Source organism: Xenopus laevis, chromosome 1L, assembly GCF_017654675.1.
Source record: "Xenopus laevis strain J_2021 chromosome 1L, Xenopus_laevis_v10.1, whole genome shotgun sequence".
Lineage (NCBI taxonomy): Eukaryota > Metazoa > Chordata > Amphibia > Anura > Pipidae > Xenopus > Xenopus laevis.
Genome location: NC_054371.1, coordinates 22,444,652 through 22,458,497, shown reverse-complemented (window position 1 = coordinate 22,458,497; position 13,846 = coordinate 22,444,652). Strand labels below are relative to the sequence as shown.

The following is a 13,846-nucleotide window of genomic DNA, read 5'->3' as shown; positions in this document are numbered from 1 at the left end:
TTCATTTCTTTTCTTAGCCTTCCGGATTGCTGATTTACAACATTTATTACAGTGTTTATATTCATTAAATGCAGCTTCTGTCCCTACAGATTTGTAGTTTTTAAATGCCTTTCTCTTCTTTCCCATTAACATCTTTACCTCTGTATTAAGCCACACAGGATGATTCTTAGAGCTTCTACGTTTAGTCTTAAGGGAATAAATTGAGAACAGTAATGATTTAATATCATTTTAAAGGACAACCATTTCTGTTCTGTGTTTTTAGCTGAAAACCTAATGCCCCAATCAATGCTCTGTAGGGCAGCCCTCAAGGCACTAAAATTAGCTTTGGCAAAATTCATGGTTTTTGTTGCCCAGTATATTTTTGTTTTTTGCACCAGACATTAAAAGATATAACATTATGGTCACTATTACCCAGGGGTTCAATGACTTGCACATTTGCTATAAGTTCTGGGTCATTTGAGATCACTAAATCAAGAATAGCATTTTTTCTGGTAGGCTCCTCAACAACCTGTGCTAAAAAATTGTCGTGCAATAAGTTTATAAACTTGCTCCATTAACTGATCTAGCAGTACCGTTGCTCCAGTCAATATCTGGGTAATTAAAATCCCCCATTATCATTACTTTACCTAAACTAGCAGCCTTTTCTATTTGCATTAGGAGCTTTGTCTCTTCCTCCTCACTTACATTAGGGGGTCTATAGCATACTCCTACAATTAATTTGCTGGATTCTTTACAATTGGTGAAGAACTCCACCCATACGACTTCTGGCCCCTCATTTTCTAACATAACCTCCTCCTTTATATGAGCTTTTAAATCCTGCCTAACATACAGACATACCCCTCCTCCTTTTCTATTGCCTCTGTCCCTCCGAAACAAAGTATAGCCACTGATATTTACTGCCCAGTCATGCGACTCATTCAGCCATGTTTCGGCCACACCAATCACATCATATTTTTTCCTTCCATCACCAGCAGCTCCAGCTCTCCCATTTTACCAGTCAGACTTCTTGCATTTGTAAACATACATTTAATACTCGCACCATATTGAACATATGACATGTGGTCCTCCCTATCCTTAACAGTATCCCTAGCCAAATCTCCTCCCCCATTTTCCCTTTCTTTGCCCACTATCTCATCTAACCTGTCTACCACTGAATCTTTTACTGAACCCTCCCCCCCACACCTAGTTTAAAATCTCCTCCAACCCTCTAGCCATCTTCTCTCCCAAAACAGCTGCCCATCATCATTGAGGTGCAGCCCATCCCTAGCAAAGAGCCTGTAGCCGACTGAAAAATCAGCCCAGTTCTCCAAAAACCCAAAACCCTCCTCCCTACACCAATCTTTTAGCCACGCATTAATCTCCCTACGCTCCCGCTGTCTCCTTAGCGTTGCTCGTGGCTCAGGTAATATCTCTGAGAAAATTACCTTGGAAGTCCTCGCCCTCAGCTTTGAACCTAGTTTTTTTAAAATCATTTTTGAGGACTTCACCACCTCCTCTAACTTTGTCATTGGTACCTATGTGTACCAAGACCGCTGGGTCTTCCCAGCCCCTCCCAATAATCTGTCAACTCGTTCCACCACATGCCGAACCCTAGCACCAGGCAAAGCAGAGACTGTTCGGCATGTAGGGGCTTGCGACAGATTACCCTATCCACCTTTCTAATAATTGAATCCCTATAACTAGAACCTGCCTTTCCTTCCTTGCACTCCCCCCACCACCCGTATTAGAGCCACTGCCTCCCGGGGTGCTCCGAGAGTCAGACTGCTCCATACATGCCAGTTCGGAGTTTTCCTCCCAGCATCTTCAGCCAAAACGGCGAATTTGCTGTTTTGGACAAACTGTGGACCAGCCCCCCTACTCTTCTGTCCCTACTCCCCCTCTTGACTGTCACTTATATATATATATATATAATATATAATACACAAAGCCATGAATATCTTGTAAATTATATCCTTATAAACGTAAATGTCATTTCTGACACATGACTCACTGAAACGTGTGTATTATAATAAATAAAGTACCCCCAGTTGCAAAATATGAGGATATTAGAAGTTATATCCAAAAAAGATATGAGGACCTCCAATAATAAAGAAACAATTATATAAAAAAAATAGAAAAATATATTAAGACATGAAGAACTAACGCGTTTCGTGCCTATGAGTAAGTGCCCCAATAAGCACGAAACGCGTTAGGTCTTCATGTCCTAATAAATTTTTCTATTTTTTATATAATTGTTTCTTTATTATTGGAGGTCCTCACATCTTTTTTGGATATAGTGTTTTGGACTTGCACCTTGGGACTGAGGTGAACTGTGAGTGAATCCTCTATTATTAACTACACAACAATTTTGTATCTTGATTTATCTATTATTTTTTAGAGTGGTACTGCATATACTTTCTCTCTTTTTTGTGGCATCAGCACAAACCCTGTCCTTATATAAGGATATTAGAAGTTACCTCAGAGTTCCATGACCTGAGTTCCATGGCCTTCGGCCTCATTCTTTTATATGGTCATGAAACTCCTCAGTAACTTATAATATCCTTATATTTTACAAGAGGGGGTACTTTTATTCATTATATATCTCACTGGCTATATCATTTATATGGTGTGCCCTTATAATGACCGTGTCTCTTTCACAGCAGCATCCCATAACTAAATACATTTGCTATTACAGATATGTAGCACTGTGTATGTTGGGAAAAGGGCTATGAAAAGGCAGAGGGGGCAATATCAGCCTCAGTGGCCCCTTAGCTAACAAAATGCCCTTTTATCACCATTTCATTGTTTCTTGCCTTGTTGCCTACACAATGAAAGTGTCTCCGTGGCCCCTTTATCGGCTGCTGAGCTGCCTGACTGGATTTTGATTTGGAAGGAAATTAAGTGCCAGCATTAAATAAGAACTCGCTGTATAATTTATTGTTCCCAGGGAGCTGAAGAGCCTCAGTGATTGTCATTGGTTGCACTTGTCCTCCCTTGTGTTCTCCTCTAGCCGGGCTCCCTGCGTAGCAAAGATTTGCTGCCATCCATAGCTTCACAGCCTCTAATATTTGCTCTGATTCATTCCCATTTTCCTATTATACTGTTTTCATAAAACAACTCCTTCATTGTTCCAAAAGGACATTCTTTAACAATGTGCGTTTCTTGGCATTCACACATTGTGTGTTATTGTTGTCAGATACTTAATGCATGGGCTCAAGCATCCTAAACCCACATGCTTAAAGTGATACTGACACTTTTGGTATCCTTTAACAATAGAGCCCTCTACTTTGTTTAAATAAATATTAATGTTTTTATCTCCCACTGCTCCCCTAGAGTTACAGTGTATGCCAGACTCTGGCAAGAATAGCCTATTAGAGATTTTGAATAGGATCAGGTGGAAAGTCATGGAAACTGTCTGTCCCCCCTCCATAGAGGCCAGATCTGTAATTGTAATATATATATGTTTGTATACCTCTGACCAAGATCCCTGTGAGGGATCGAAACGTTGAGTTTAATAAAAATTCTTTATTTTTTGGCATACTCCTGTGAATGCCGCTATTCCCATATATACACACACACACACACACACACACACACACACACACACGTAAGGAATCCCTTTTCCAGAAACCCATTGTGGCGGAACTTACAGGGGTGCAGGGGATGTGACTGCACCAGGGCCTGCACACCCTCGGGGCCTGCTGGCGGTTCGCACAATTGCAAATCGGCCGTGATGTCTGCTTCCAGAGGTGGGTGGGGGGTCCTGGCTGCATAGCCTGCACCCGGGCCCCACGCCTTATAGTTCCATTACTGATTATCCAGAAAGCTCCAAACTACAGAAAGGCCATCTCCCATACAGTCCATTTTAAGCATATAATTTTATTTTTATACTAATTAAAATTGATTTCCCTTTTATCTGTAATAATAATAATACAGCACCTTGTATATGAGCTGCATGAATCCATATTGGGGCAAAACAATCTTTTTGGGTTTAACTAATGTTTGAATGATTTTTAGCAGACTTAAAGGGATACTGTCATGGGAAAAAAAAAAATTTTCAAAATGAATCAGTTAATAGTGCTGCTCCAGCAGAATTATGAGCTGAAATCCATTTCTCAAAAGAGCAAACAGATTTTTTTTATATTTAATTTTGAAATCTGACATGGGGCTAGACATATTGTCAATTTCCCAGCTGCCCCAAGTCATGTGACTTGTGCTCTGATAAACTTCGATCACTCTTTACTGCTGTACTGCAAGTTGCAGTGATATCACCCCCTCCCTTTTCCCCCCAGCAGCCAAACAAAAGAACAATGGGAAAGTAACCAGACAACAGCTCCCTAACACAAGATAACAGCTGCCTGGTAGATCTAAGAACAACACTTAATAGTAAAATCCCATGTCTCACTGAGACACATTCAGTAACATTGAGAAGGAAAAACAGCAGCCTGCCAGAAAGCATTTCTCTCCTAAAGTCCAAGCACTAGTCACATGACCAGGGGCAGCTGGGAAATTGACAAAATGTCTAGCCCCATGTCAGATTTCAAAATTGAATATAAAAAAATCTGTTTGCTCTTTTGAGAAATGGATTTCAGTGCAGAATTCTGCTGGAGCAGCACTATTAACTGATTCATTTTGAAAAATTTTTTTTCCCATGACAGTATCCCTTTAAGTTATGGAGATACAAATTCCAGAAGACCCCAGGTCTCAAGCACTCCAGATAATAGCTCCTATACCTGTGTTTGCTTTTGGATTGAATCACTACGATGTTTTATTATTTTGTTCACAGAATTATTCAAACTATGATGTCAGCAGACACATTACGGGGACTAAAATGCCAGCTTCATGCCAGTGTGCCATCTATAACCTGGAGGGGCAGCAATATTACTCATAAGATGGTTACTTTGATGTATTGTATTTGCATATTCAGGTGCTGATAGCACAATCCATTATCCATGATACTTGTTCTTAAATTGTAGTCTGATTTATTTAAATTATCAGAAACACTAGATTTTTCAGGACAGATTGAGACACTTTCTAAGCTTCCTGGTGTTTCTGCCTTTTGTATTAAACTCCGATTCAGTGAATAGGGGTGATGGGTTTTGATGATGACTGTAGGGGGCATTCTGTGGTACATGGAGATGGGGGCGTCACTCATTAACTAAAAGCAAATGCAAACTCAAAGGCAACAGCCGTTGGACTAGTTTTTCATTGTAACAAAATAATAAACCAGGACCACCACACAGTTGTTCCATCCTAGTTTTCCTGGAAACATTGGTAATGCTCTGAATTATTAAAAGCTCAGGATTCATTACATTAAGAGAGGGTCGAGCTTGCGGATCACATCACATCCCTCCGCTTTCCTGGAAGCAAATTAAAATTCACGGTTTACATATGTCTTCTGCTTCCTTTGCAGACTTTTGTAGCCTTTTTATTGGGGGTGGGGGGTCAGCCATATGCTCAGAAATTCATTTATACCTTAGCAGAAGTAGACCGAACAGGATGAAGACATCTGTGATTTCATGCATATGTGTTATATATACTTTTTCTTAAAGGAACAGTTCAGTGTAAAAATAAAACTGGGTAAATAGATAGATTGGAAAATGTAAAAAAAAAAAATCTAATATAGTTAGCCAAAAATGTAATCTTTAAAGACCGGAGTGAATGGATGTCTAACAGGATAGAAATCCTTTATTGATAGTGAAGGTAGCATCACCAGGGTCACCAACTGTATTGGCCTCCGTTGCCACACATATGCTTAATTTCAACTATATTTGTGGAATGTATTATGGGCATATATATTATAGACCACTAAATCATATAAAATGCATTTAAATTCATACAAAGTAACTATATGAATGGTTTCTCTTCTTCTTTTTACTCCAGAGACCTTCTCCAGACCTTAACGGAAGAAGAATTACATACTTTAGAGCGGAACCTCTGCATATCACAAGATGTGGAGTTTCCTGTCAATGCAGATCCTGAAGTGCCCTCAGCAATCTCTCCTGTGTTAGTGACCGCCTTACCTACAGAAGAGCCCCCCATCGCAAAAGCTGAGAACATAGAGGTGGAGCTGGCATGCTCTATGCAGTACGATGAACAAGAACTGGAACAGCTAAATATGATGGTTCATAGAGTAGGGGATGAAATGTCTTCTTTACTTTCTCCACCAAGTGTCTACCAATCTCCAGCTCACAGGGCTAACGCTAGTAATGAGGCTTCCCCTTGCAGGCGCCCCCTAAATAATCTTACAGATGAGGAGGATAGGGTGTTTTTCATGGATGATCTTGATGGATCAGGGGAGGTTCTTGCAAGGTCTAGGCCTTCTGAGAACACCATCTCATGGGTCAACAACTCCTGTTACAATGCCAAGCAGCTAACACTGTACCAAGACTCTGTTGTACAGAATGGGGATCTTGCAGATGTTGTTTCTGGGAAAGACGGGGAAAAGGATATAAGCAATAACAACAACATTGATGGGAGTAAAATGCTGGGAGCCAGCACTTCTCTCCAGAACTCTTGTAGTTGTTTAGAGGCTCCAGAATCACAGTTATACCTCAATGGATGGGATACAAATGGGGAGGATGCAGAAACTGCAGAAATCATTGCCCACAGGACTGGGGGAATGAAGATCTCTGCAACTGTCATCTTTAACCCAAAATCCCTTACAGATTCTCCAGAAACATCCCCCGATCTCGCCAGCAACCGCGTTCCTTTATCTTCAGACCCCCTGACCAGTAGCGAAGAAGATGAGTCCCACAAACTTGGCATAGCAGCTACAAACTGTTTGATCAACTCTTGCGTATGTTGCGGGAGCTGTGAAGACACCCGAGAGGATAGTTTAGAAGGATTAAGAAATGTCCCGTCTTCAGGTAAAGTTATAAATGCTTCCTACAGCTTAATAAAGTCCAAGGAATTGGGCCACGTGGACAGATCAGACTGTACAGGGTCTGCCAAAGAGCTGTTAAAAATGGAAAGTCCCACTGTTTTGTTGCTGGAAAAAGAGACAACGAGACAGGAGCAACCGTATCCTAACTCTTCTAAGTGCCTGCCACTCAACTCAGGTTCCCAGATAGGAACGGACAGTGAATCTGATGAGCCTGCGGCTGTCTCACATGATCAGCTGAAAAGTGAGTCAAAGAGACAGCCAATCTGCAGCAAAGAGAGACCGTCCGAAGAAGCCGAGGAGCCCCCTTCCGACAGGGCGTCAGCAGATAACATAACATCTAGTGCGAGGTACGGAACTTTGATTTGATTATTGTCTGAGTGTGTTTATATTAAAGGGCAAGTTCTATGTTCTCTCTAGTGTATATTATAGGAGAGTGAAGTGCTTGAAAATGTAACATATATATTAAATATAATATGAGAATAATAGTATTCACCAATGATTTCCATAGCACATAAAGGCACAATGTCGTGGGCTGAGTTATACAGGTCAAGACAATAGAAAGGCTACCCAACACATAAGGCGGTTTAGCGGGGAAACCCCTTTGTGTTTATTAAGTCACAAGATGTAACGTTTCAGGGGCGTGCCCCTTTGTCAGCCATATACAGGTCAAGGTCATTATCCCTTGAGGCTACTTGAGTATCTTTGCATTTTAAAGATACTACAGTGAGAGTGAACCATTTAATGACTGGCTTGGGTTGATTAAATGGGCAAATATGTACATTCACTGAACTGTTAGCATGGAGAAAATTAAAAAAGAAAATTGCGTTATATTGGCCTTTTAAAATGTGGTTTAAGCTGCAAACTAGTACTACCAGTGCTTCCTCGGTGGGCCCTAATTTAGATCCTGAATACTCCAGCACTTGCACCCCTAGCATTCAGTTGGTAAATGAGCCCTACCATATGTGGTTACAGTGTTTGTTGACTGGAAGACTTCATACATCACTTGTGAATACATGGTGTGAATAATGAAAATATTGGATATGGTCACTGGCAGAATATGGTGGAATTTGCTTCTAAGCAGGAGCTCCTCTGCAAGTAATTAAATTTGTTGCTAAATCTGTATCATGTTGAGAGGAACACATGACTGCTAACAAGATAATCCCATTGACTATTGAGATTATTTGGAATAAACCCAAGAGTGCATTTGTACTCAAGCTTTAGGGAGCTCAGCCAGGGGTTTGTGTGTTAATACAAAAGTGCTGCCTCTTTGCAGAAAGGCTCTGTATGGGCACATGCTGTTTTCCTTAGATCACAGACTATAATTGATCCAAATTTTATACTCTTAATAGCTGTACCCATTGGCTCACTCCCACGTGTGCTGGCACATACTAATGCAACAAACTGGCCCTGTTTCCACTCATCAGAACTCATTCTTTGCTAGGGCTTTATTTGAGCAGGTGCCTTTACAAACAATCTTCCTTATAAATAACTGTTTCATATGAACAACCATCATCCATAGAGCCGTATATTTACAAATAGCCATCTAGGGGCATGTGCCTAGGGCAGCTGCTTTAAGAGACAGCCTCGTTCCAAATAGAGCTCTAATTATCTAAAGATGTGCTACTCAAGGCTATGGGTTAGGGCAAGGCACATCGCACAAAGAAGGTGCATGGCAATATATCTCTTGCCAGCAGTTGTCTTCACAGTTAGAAAATATCAATTTGATTTTTTACAGTAGGACCTAGATTTCAGCCTGGTAGAATTTGACCACTCCTTGACTTGCCATATAAAGACCACGTTATGGTTTATCTTCAGTCATCAAGTCATGGTGTCTCTTGCAAGAATACTTTCCCTGTTCATCTTCTTTACCTTCTGACAAGAAATTACCAGAGAATAAGAACCACTTGCAATAATATCAGTCTGAAAATGTCCATGTTCTGCACCATTCTCCCTTATTGTCATGAAAATAAATGAACTCTGACATTCTTTGCATTTGGTCAGCAATTTAATGGTTCATCATAAAAGTCTCTGGCTGCACTTGCTAATGGCTGTCATGGCTACAACCACTCGCCTTACCCAAGAGGATACCACTCCATTAGACAGACTTTTAGACATTTTCAAGTCAAACCCTTTAACTCTTTGCAGCTCTTCATCCTTTAACATAAAGTGTCAATACATTAACCTTTATTGTAAGCCAGGCAGAGGGGAGATTGTGGGAACTTAAAAGAAAAGTTCCATTTCTCTTATCCATAATAATAATAGGTACTCGCTTCGGCTTTCCGAAGTCCCTCGAAGTTTCCTCTTGAGGCAACTTTGGGCAACATCGGAAAATAAAGTGATCCAATGCCATCCCACCTGTGATTCCTATTCTAGCTGGCGGGAAGGCATTTTCTGGGAGATTAGTCACCCCAAGAAAGGGAGATTTGACTAATCTCCCCAAAACGCTACATGTGCCACCACTCTTAGCCATGTTGAGGGTTCCACAAAGCCTTCCACGTGTCTGAGCTGAAACAGGATGGTGCTTGCTGGGTAAGCTGTCTTCTGCTGGTCATATAAACCAAAGGATACTCTCATTGAGGAATTTAACACCATTTAACACGGGCAATTAATCGTGAGCATTGGTACAATAATCTCTTTTCCAGTTGAATTTAACACCACGATGTGATCAGAAAATAAAATTCTATGTTAAAGGGCACCAATCATGACCAAAATCATTTACTAAGTAAATACACTATGTGAAAGTTCAAGAAATCCGATTTTTAAAACAGTTAGAATTGTTTGTATAATGTAAATGATCAGCTCACTATTCCTTCTGCAAGATCTCCCCTATCTCCCCTGCAGTTCTAGCTGAGGCAGCCATCTTGGATTTCACTGGCTCCTCCTACCTATATCTTCCCAGCCAACTGTAGCTCTGAAATCTCGCACATGCTCAGTTCAAATTCCTTGTTTGCTTATCAACCCTTCTAAGCTATTTTCAAATCAGCCAAACCTGTGTGTTAGCTGCTGTACAGTAGTGCTGCCACCTGCTGGAAGTTAGCAGGTGGCAGCACTTCTAGTGGAGGAGTTTACTAAAACAAGGCATTCTGGGTAGAATACTCAAAGCAGTGTTACAATCTGAGCATGCTCCTGAAATTTGCACATTAGAGTCTCTGTTAGAGTCACAATATGGCTTCCCTCAGTGAAAGAACCCATTTGACAAAGTAAGGGATTTTTTTAAAACCTGCAGTTTTTTCAAAAAACTATATATGTAGTTTGATTAAACGTGTTTAGCTTGTACTGGTCAGATTGTTAATATGTGTTTGATTTTGGCTGTGATAGGTGCCCTTTAACATGGTTGATACCATAAGTTGGGTTGTAGAACATTCATTCGCCAACATAGAGTATAGCCAAAGTATTACGAGCAGTTCATTCCTTTAGACCAGGATACCCAACCTTACCTGGGAGCCACATTCAAATGTAAAAAGAGTTTGGGAGCAACACCGGCATGGGAAAAGTCCATGAGGGTGCCAAATGAGGGCTTTAGGAATTTAAAAATAAGCACCTGCTTTAAGTCCACTGAGAGCAACATCCAAGGGGTTGGTGAGCAACACCAAAGGACACATATACACAGTTGAGCTATTTTGGACTTTGGCACCAAGTTTTGGCCTGAAAATAAAATTCAGCTTTTTTTGAACGCCAAAATGTCTGGTTTAGCCTTTAACTCCGGGAACTGTTATGCCCTTAATTTGCAGAACTAGAGATATACAGTATATATAAGATCTTGCTTTATTGATGGACCGGTGCAGTTTTCTGCTGATAGGAGCACTGGCCTGGGGTTTTAGGTTCAATACAATCACTTGGGGGTGCCTAACATTTGGCACCCCCAAGTGCTAACAGACTTTCCTTCTCCTTTAAGTTTTATAGGATAAATCATTTGGATAAAATGTAGGCATTATTTAGTGTGTAACTGTGTAGCTGCTGATGCATGCCTATTTATCATTTGTGGTGTTTCTCATGTTGTTTTTTTTTATCCATCCAGCTTAATCATATGTTTATTTGTTTACCTACTAAACCAAAACTTTAACAAAAGTACAAGTGAACCCCAGAATACATGCAGGTCAACCCATTCAGAAATAAGTATGTTGAAGTTATGTGATTTGTTTGTGGGCCATTTCTTGCAGCTGGTCAGTGCCCCTCACCCAACTTCCACTCAAGATGCCCAAGTAACAGGACAGCCACTCAGGTCCACTTAGCCAATGAGAATTTCTCCCGATCCATTGGAAAGCACTGGGTCATGCATCCCAAAGATGATAACTTCAAATCTCAGGCATAGCAAACCCCATGCCTATAAAGAAAGTCATATTCTCTAACCTGCCCTTGAGGAGTTTGTGGGCAGAGGAGTTGTTGGACACAAGGGTTGCTGATTAAACTCCAGCCAGGGCTGGGGCTGATCTTTATAAGTTTACTGGTAATGTAATTGCTGGTAAACATTTAATTCCATATTGTTCCACTCCAGCACATCAAAGGGATGAGATTCTGTCACGGGAAAGCATGTTTTTTTATAAAATGCATCCGTTAATAGAATCCTGCATTGATTTTCAAAAAAGCAAACATATTTTTAATATTTCGCCTTTTTAATTTTGAAAACTGACATTGGGCTAGACATATTGTTAGTTTCCCCAGTGCCCTCAGTCATGTGACTTGTGCTCTTATAAACTACAGCCACTCTTTTACTGTTGTGCTGCAAATTGGAGTGATATCACCTTCTCCCCTCTGAAGAACAACGGGAAGGTAACCAGATAACATTGCTAAAAATGCTGCCATTTGACACGAGAATAGCGCCCAATAGTAAAAATCCAAATCCGGTGCACCCAATTCATGACAACTAAAAATACATTTTTTTAGTTCAAGAATAAAATGTAGAACAGGTAGAATAAATTATTTGTACACAGTGTAATTTAGTAATAAAAATGATACTATACAAATCATGACAGAATCTATTAAGCCCTTATCTGCCAAAGTCCCTGCTCCCATTTTAGGCATTTTACTCCTTGTATGCTGGGCCCGGGTCCTGGTCCATCTAATGTCCTCCAGATAACCTGCCCACCTACAGTATCACCCAACCCCCTTACATCATCAGACTACCCTCTTACTGCACTTCAATCACTGAACTAGTTAATACAACTAACACAATAAACAGCTGTCTGTCTGTGTGACACGGAACCACATATGTGGAACAGCCAGATTTTTCTAGATCAATTAGCTTCCACTGTGCAATTCATTCCTTTGTTCCGTCTGGTTCATTTACATTTTTTGTTTTCAGTTCTCAAGATGGCTTGCGTGATTCCGCCCTCAACTCCATCTCCAGCAGTGACTATGAGAGTGTTTCTGTCACTACATGTAGTCTCTCCAGCATAGATTCTCTGAGGTAATAATGGTGCCCCATATGCTCTCTACACAGAGCACTCGCTAATATGACTTTCTGCTTCCATTCTCTATACGTCACACTCTCCAACTGCTCCTTCCACCCCCTACATCTCTGCTCTACAAACTGATCAGTGTTAGTCACTTCACAAAACTTTTATCTCTTACCCCTCTCATCTGTCTGCCCATTGTGTGTGTGTGTGTGTGTGTGTACGTGTGCGCCATTTGGTTATTTCCAGCGCAGTGCACATTGAGACATGTAAATGCTGTAAAAAGAAACCTTGATAGCAAATATGCCCAAATAGTCTCTGGGAAGGGAGTGTGACTATGGGATAGCAGGTATAGTAGTGAGAGATGGTGCCTATAGTAACAGTGGATAATAGTCTCTGGGAAGGGAGTGTGACTGTGGGATAGCAGGTATAGTAGGGAGAGATGGTGCCTATAGTAACAGTGGATAATAGTCTCTGGGAAGGGAGTGTGACTGTGGGATAGCAGGTATAGTAGGGAGAGATGGTGCCTATAGTAACAGTGGGATAATAGTCTCTGGGAAGGGAGTGTGGCTGTGGGATAGCAGGTATAGTAGGGAGAGATGGTGTCTATAGTAACAGTGGATAATAGTCTCTGGGAAGGGAGTGTGACTGTGGGATAGCAGGTATAGTAGTGAGAGATGGTGCCTATAGTAACAGTGGATAATAGTCTCTGGGAAGGGACTGTGGCTGTGGGATAGCAGGTATAGTAGGGAGAGATGGTGCCTATAGTAACAGTGGGATAATAGTCTCTGGGAAGGGAGTGTGACTGTGGGATAGCAGGTATAGTAGGGAGAGATGGTGTCTATAGTAACAGTGGGATAATAGTCTCTGGGAAGGGAGTGTGACTGTGGGATAGCAGGTATAGTAGGGAGAGATGGTGTCTATAGTAACAGTGGATAATAGTCTCTGGGAAGGGAGTGTGAGTGTAGAACAGCAGGTATAGTAGGGAGAGATGGTGCCTAGTGGTACAGTGAAAGGGTGTATTAGTTCCTCTCTCTAAGCTCAGCCCTGTACTTAGGGAGTATTCTCACATTGTGCTGACAGTACAGTAAGGAGGGATTGAACACTCCAGGCATATTTTATGTTGTGCAAAGCAGTTCTGGGATGAACAGGCCTCTATATCAATCCTGTCATTTGCATCCCTTGCATTTCTCTCACTGGATCCTCTGCGTGTAGTTATATTTGGGGGGGGGGGGGGTTTATGGTTTAGAGGTTAAAAAAAAAGCAGTCAGTGGAGCCTTTAGCAGCCTATCCACTTCGGCACAGAGTATACATACACCCCGGGATATGATTAGTGACATATATATATATCTTCTTCTCTAATGTGGTAGCCGAGTGGCATCCATTCAAAGGTGGCATCTTTAATGAGTCACCTGTATTTATTTATTAATCTGAAGACTACAGAATGGTGCAACTTCAGAGCAATTGTGCAAGTAGAAGAAGCTCTTTCATTGGGTACAGCATCCTTAATATGAACTCCTCCTTACCTGCGAGCGAGAGACACTGACTTACACTGAAGGGAAGGGAGGCGCTTATTTCCTAGAACTCT

At 41.2% G+C, this 13,846-nt stretch overlaps 1 protein-coding gene across 2 annotated transcripts in view; it reads left to right on the top strand.

Annotated features, from left to right (window-relative positions):
- The window catches only part of LOC108697740 (lateral signaling target protein 2 homolog), a 151,877-nt gene that overhangs the window by 126,082 nt on the left and 11,949 nt on the right, over positions 1 to 13,846 (top strand). The window contains exons 8-9 of one of the 2 annotated variants that reach the window (XM_018228069.2): positions 5,863 to 7,212; positions 12,168 to 12,272. In XM_018228069.2, the coding sequence (XP_018083558.1) occupies positions 5,863 to 7,212; positions 12,168 to 12,272 (1,455 nt within the window). The remainder of the gene's footprint in view (positions 1 to 5,862; positions 7,213 to 12,167; positions 12,273 to 13,846) is intronic. The other variant, XM_018228079.2, reaches the window with a different exon arrangement.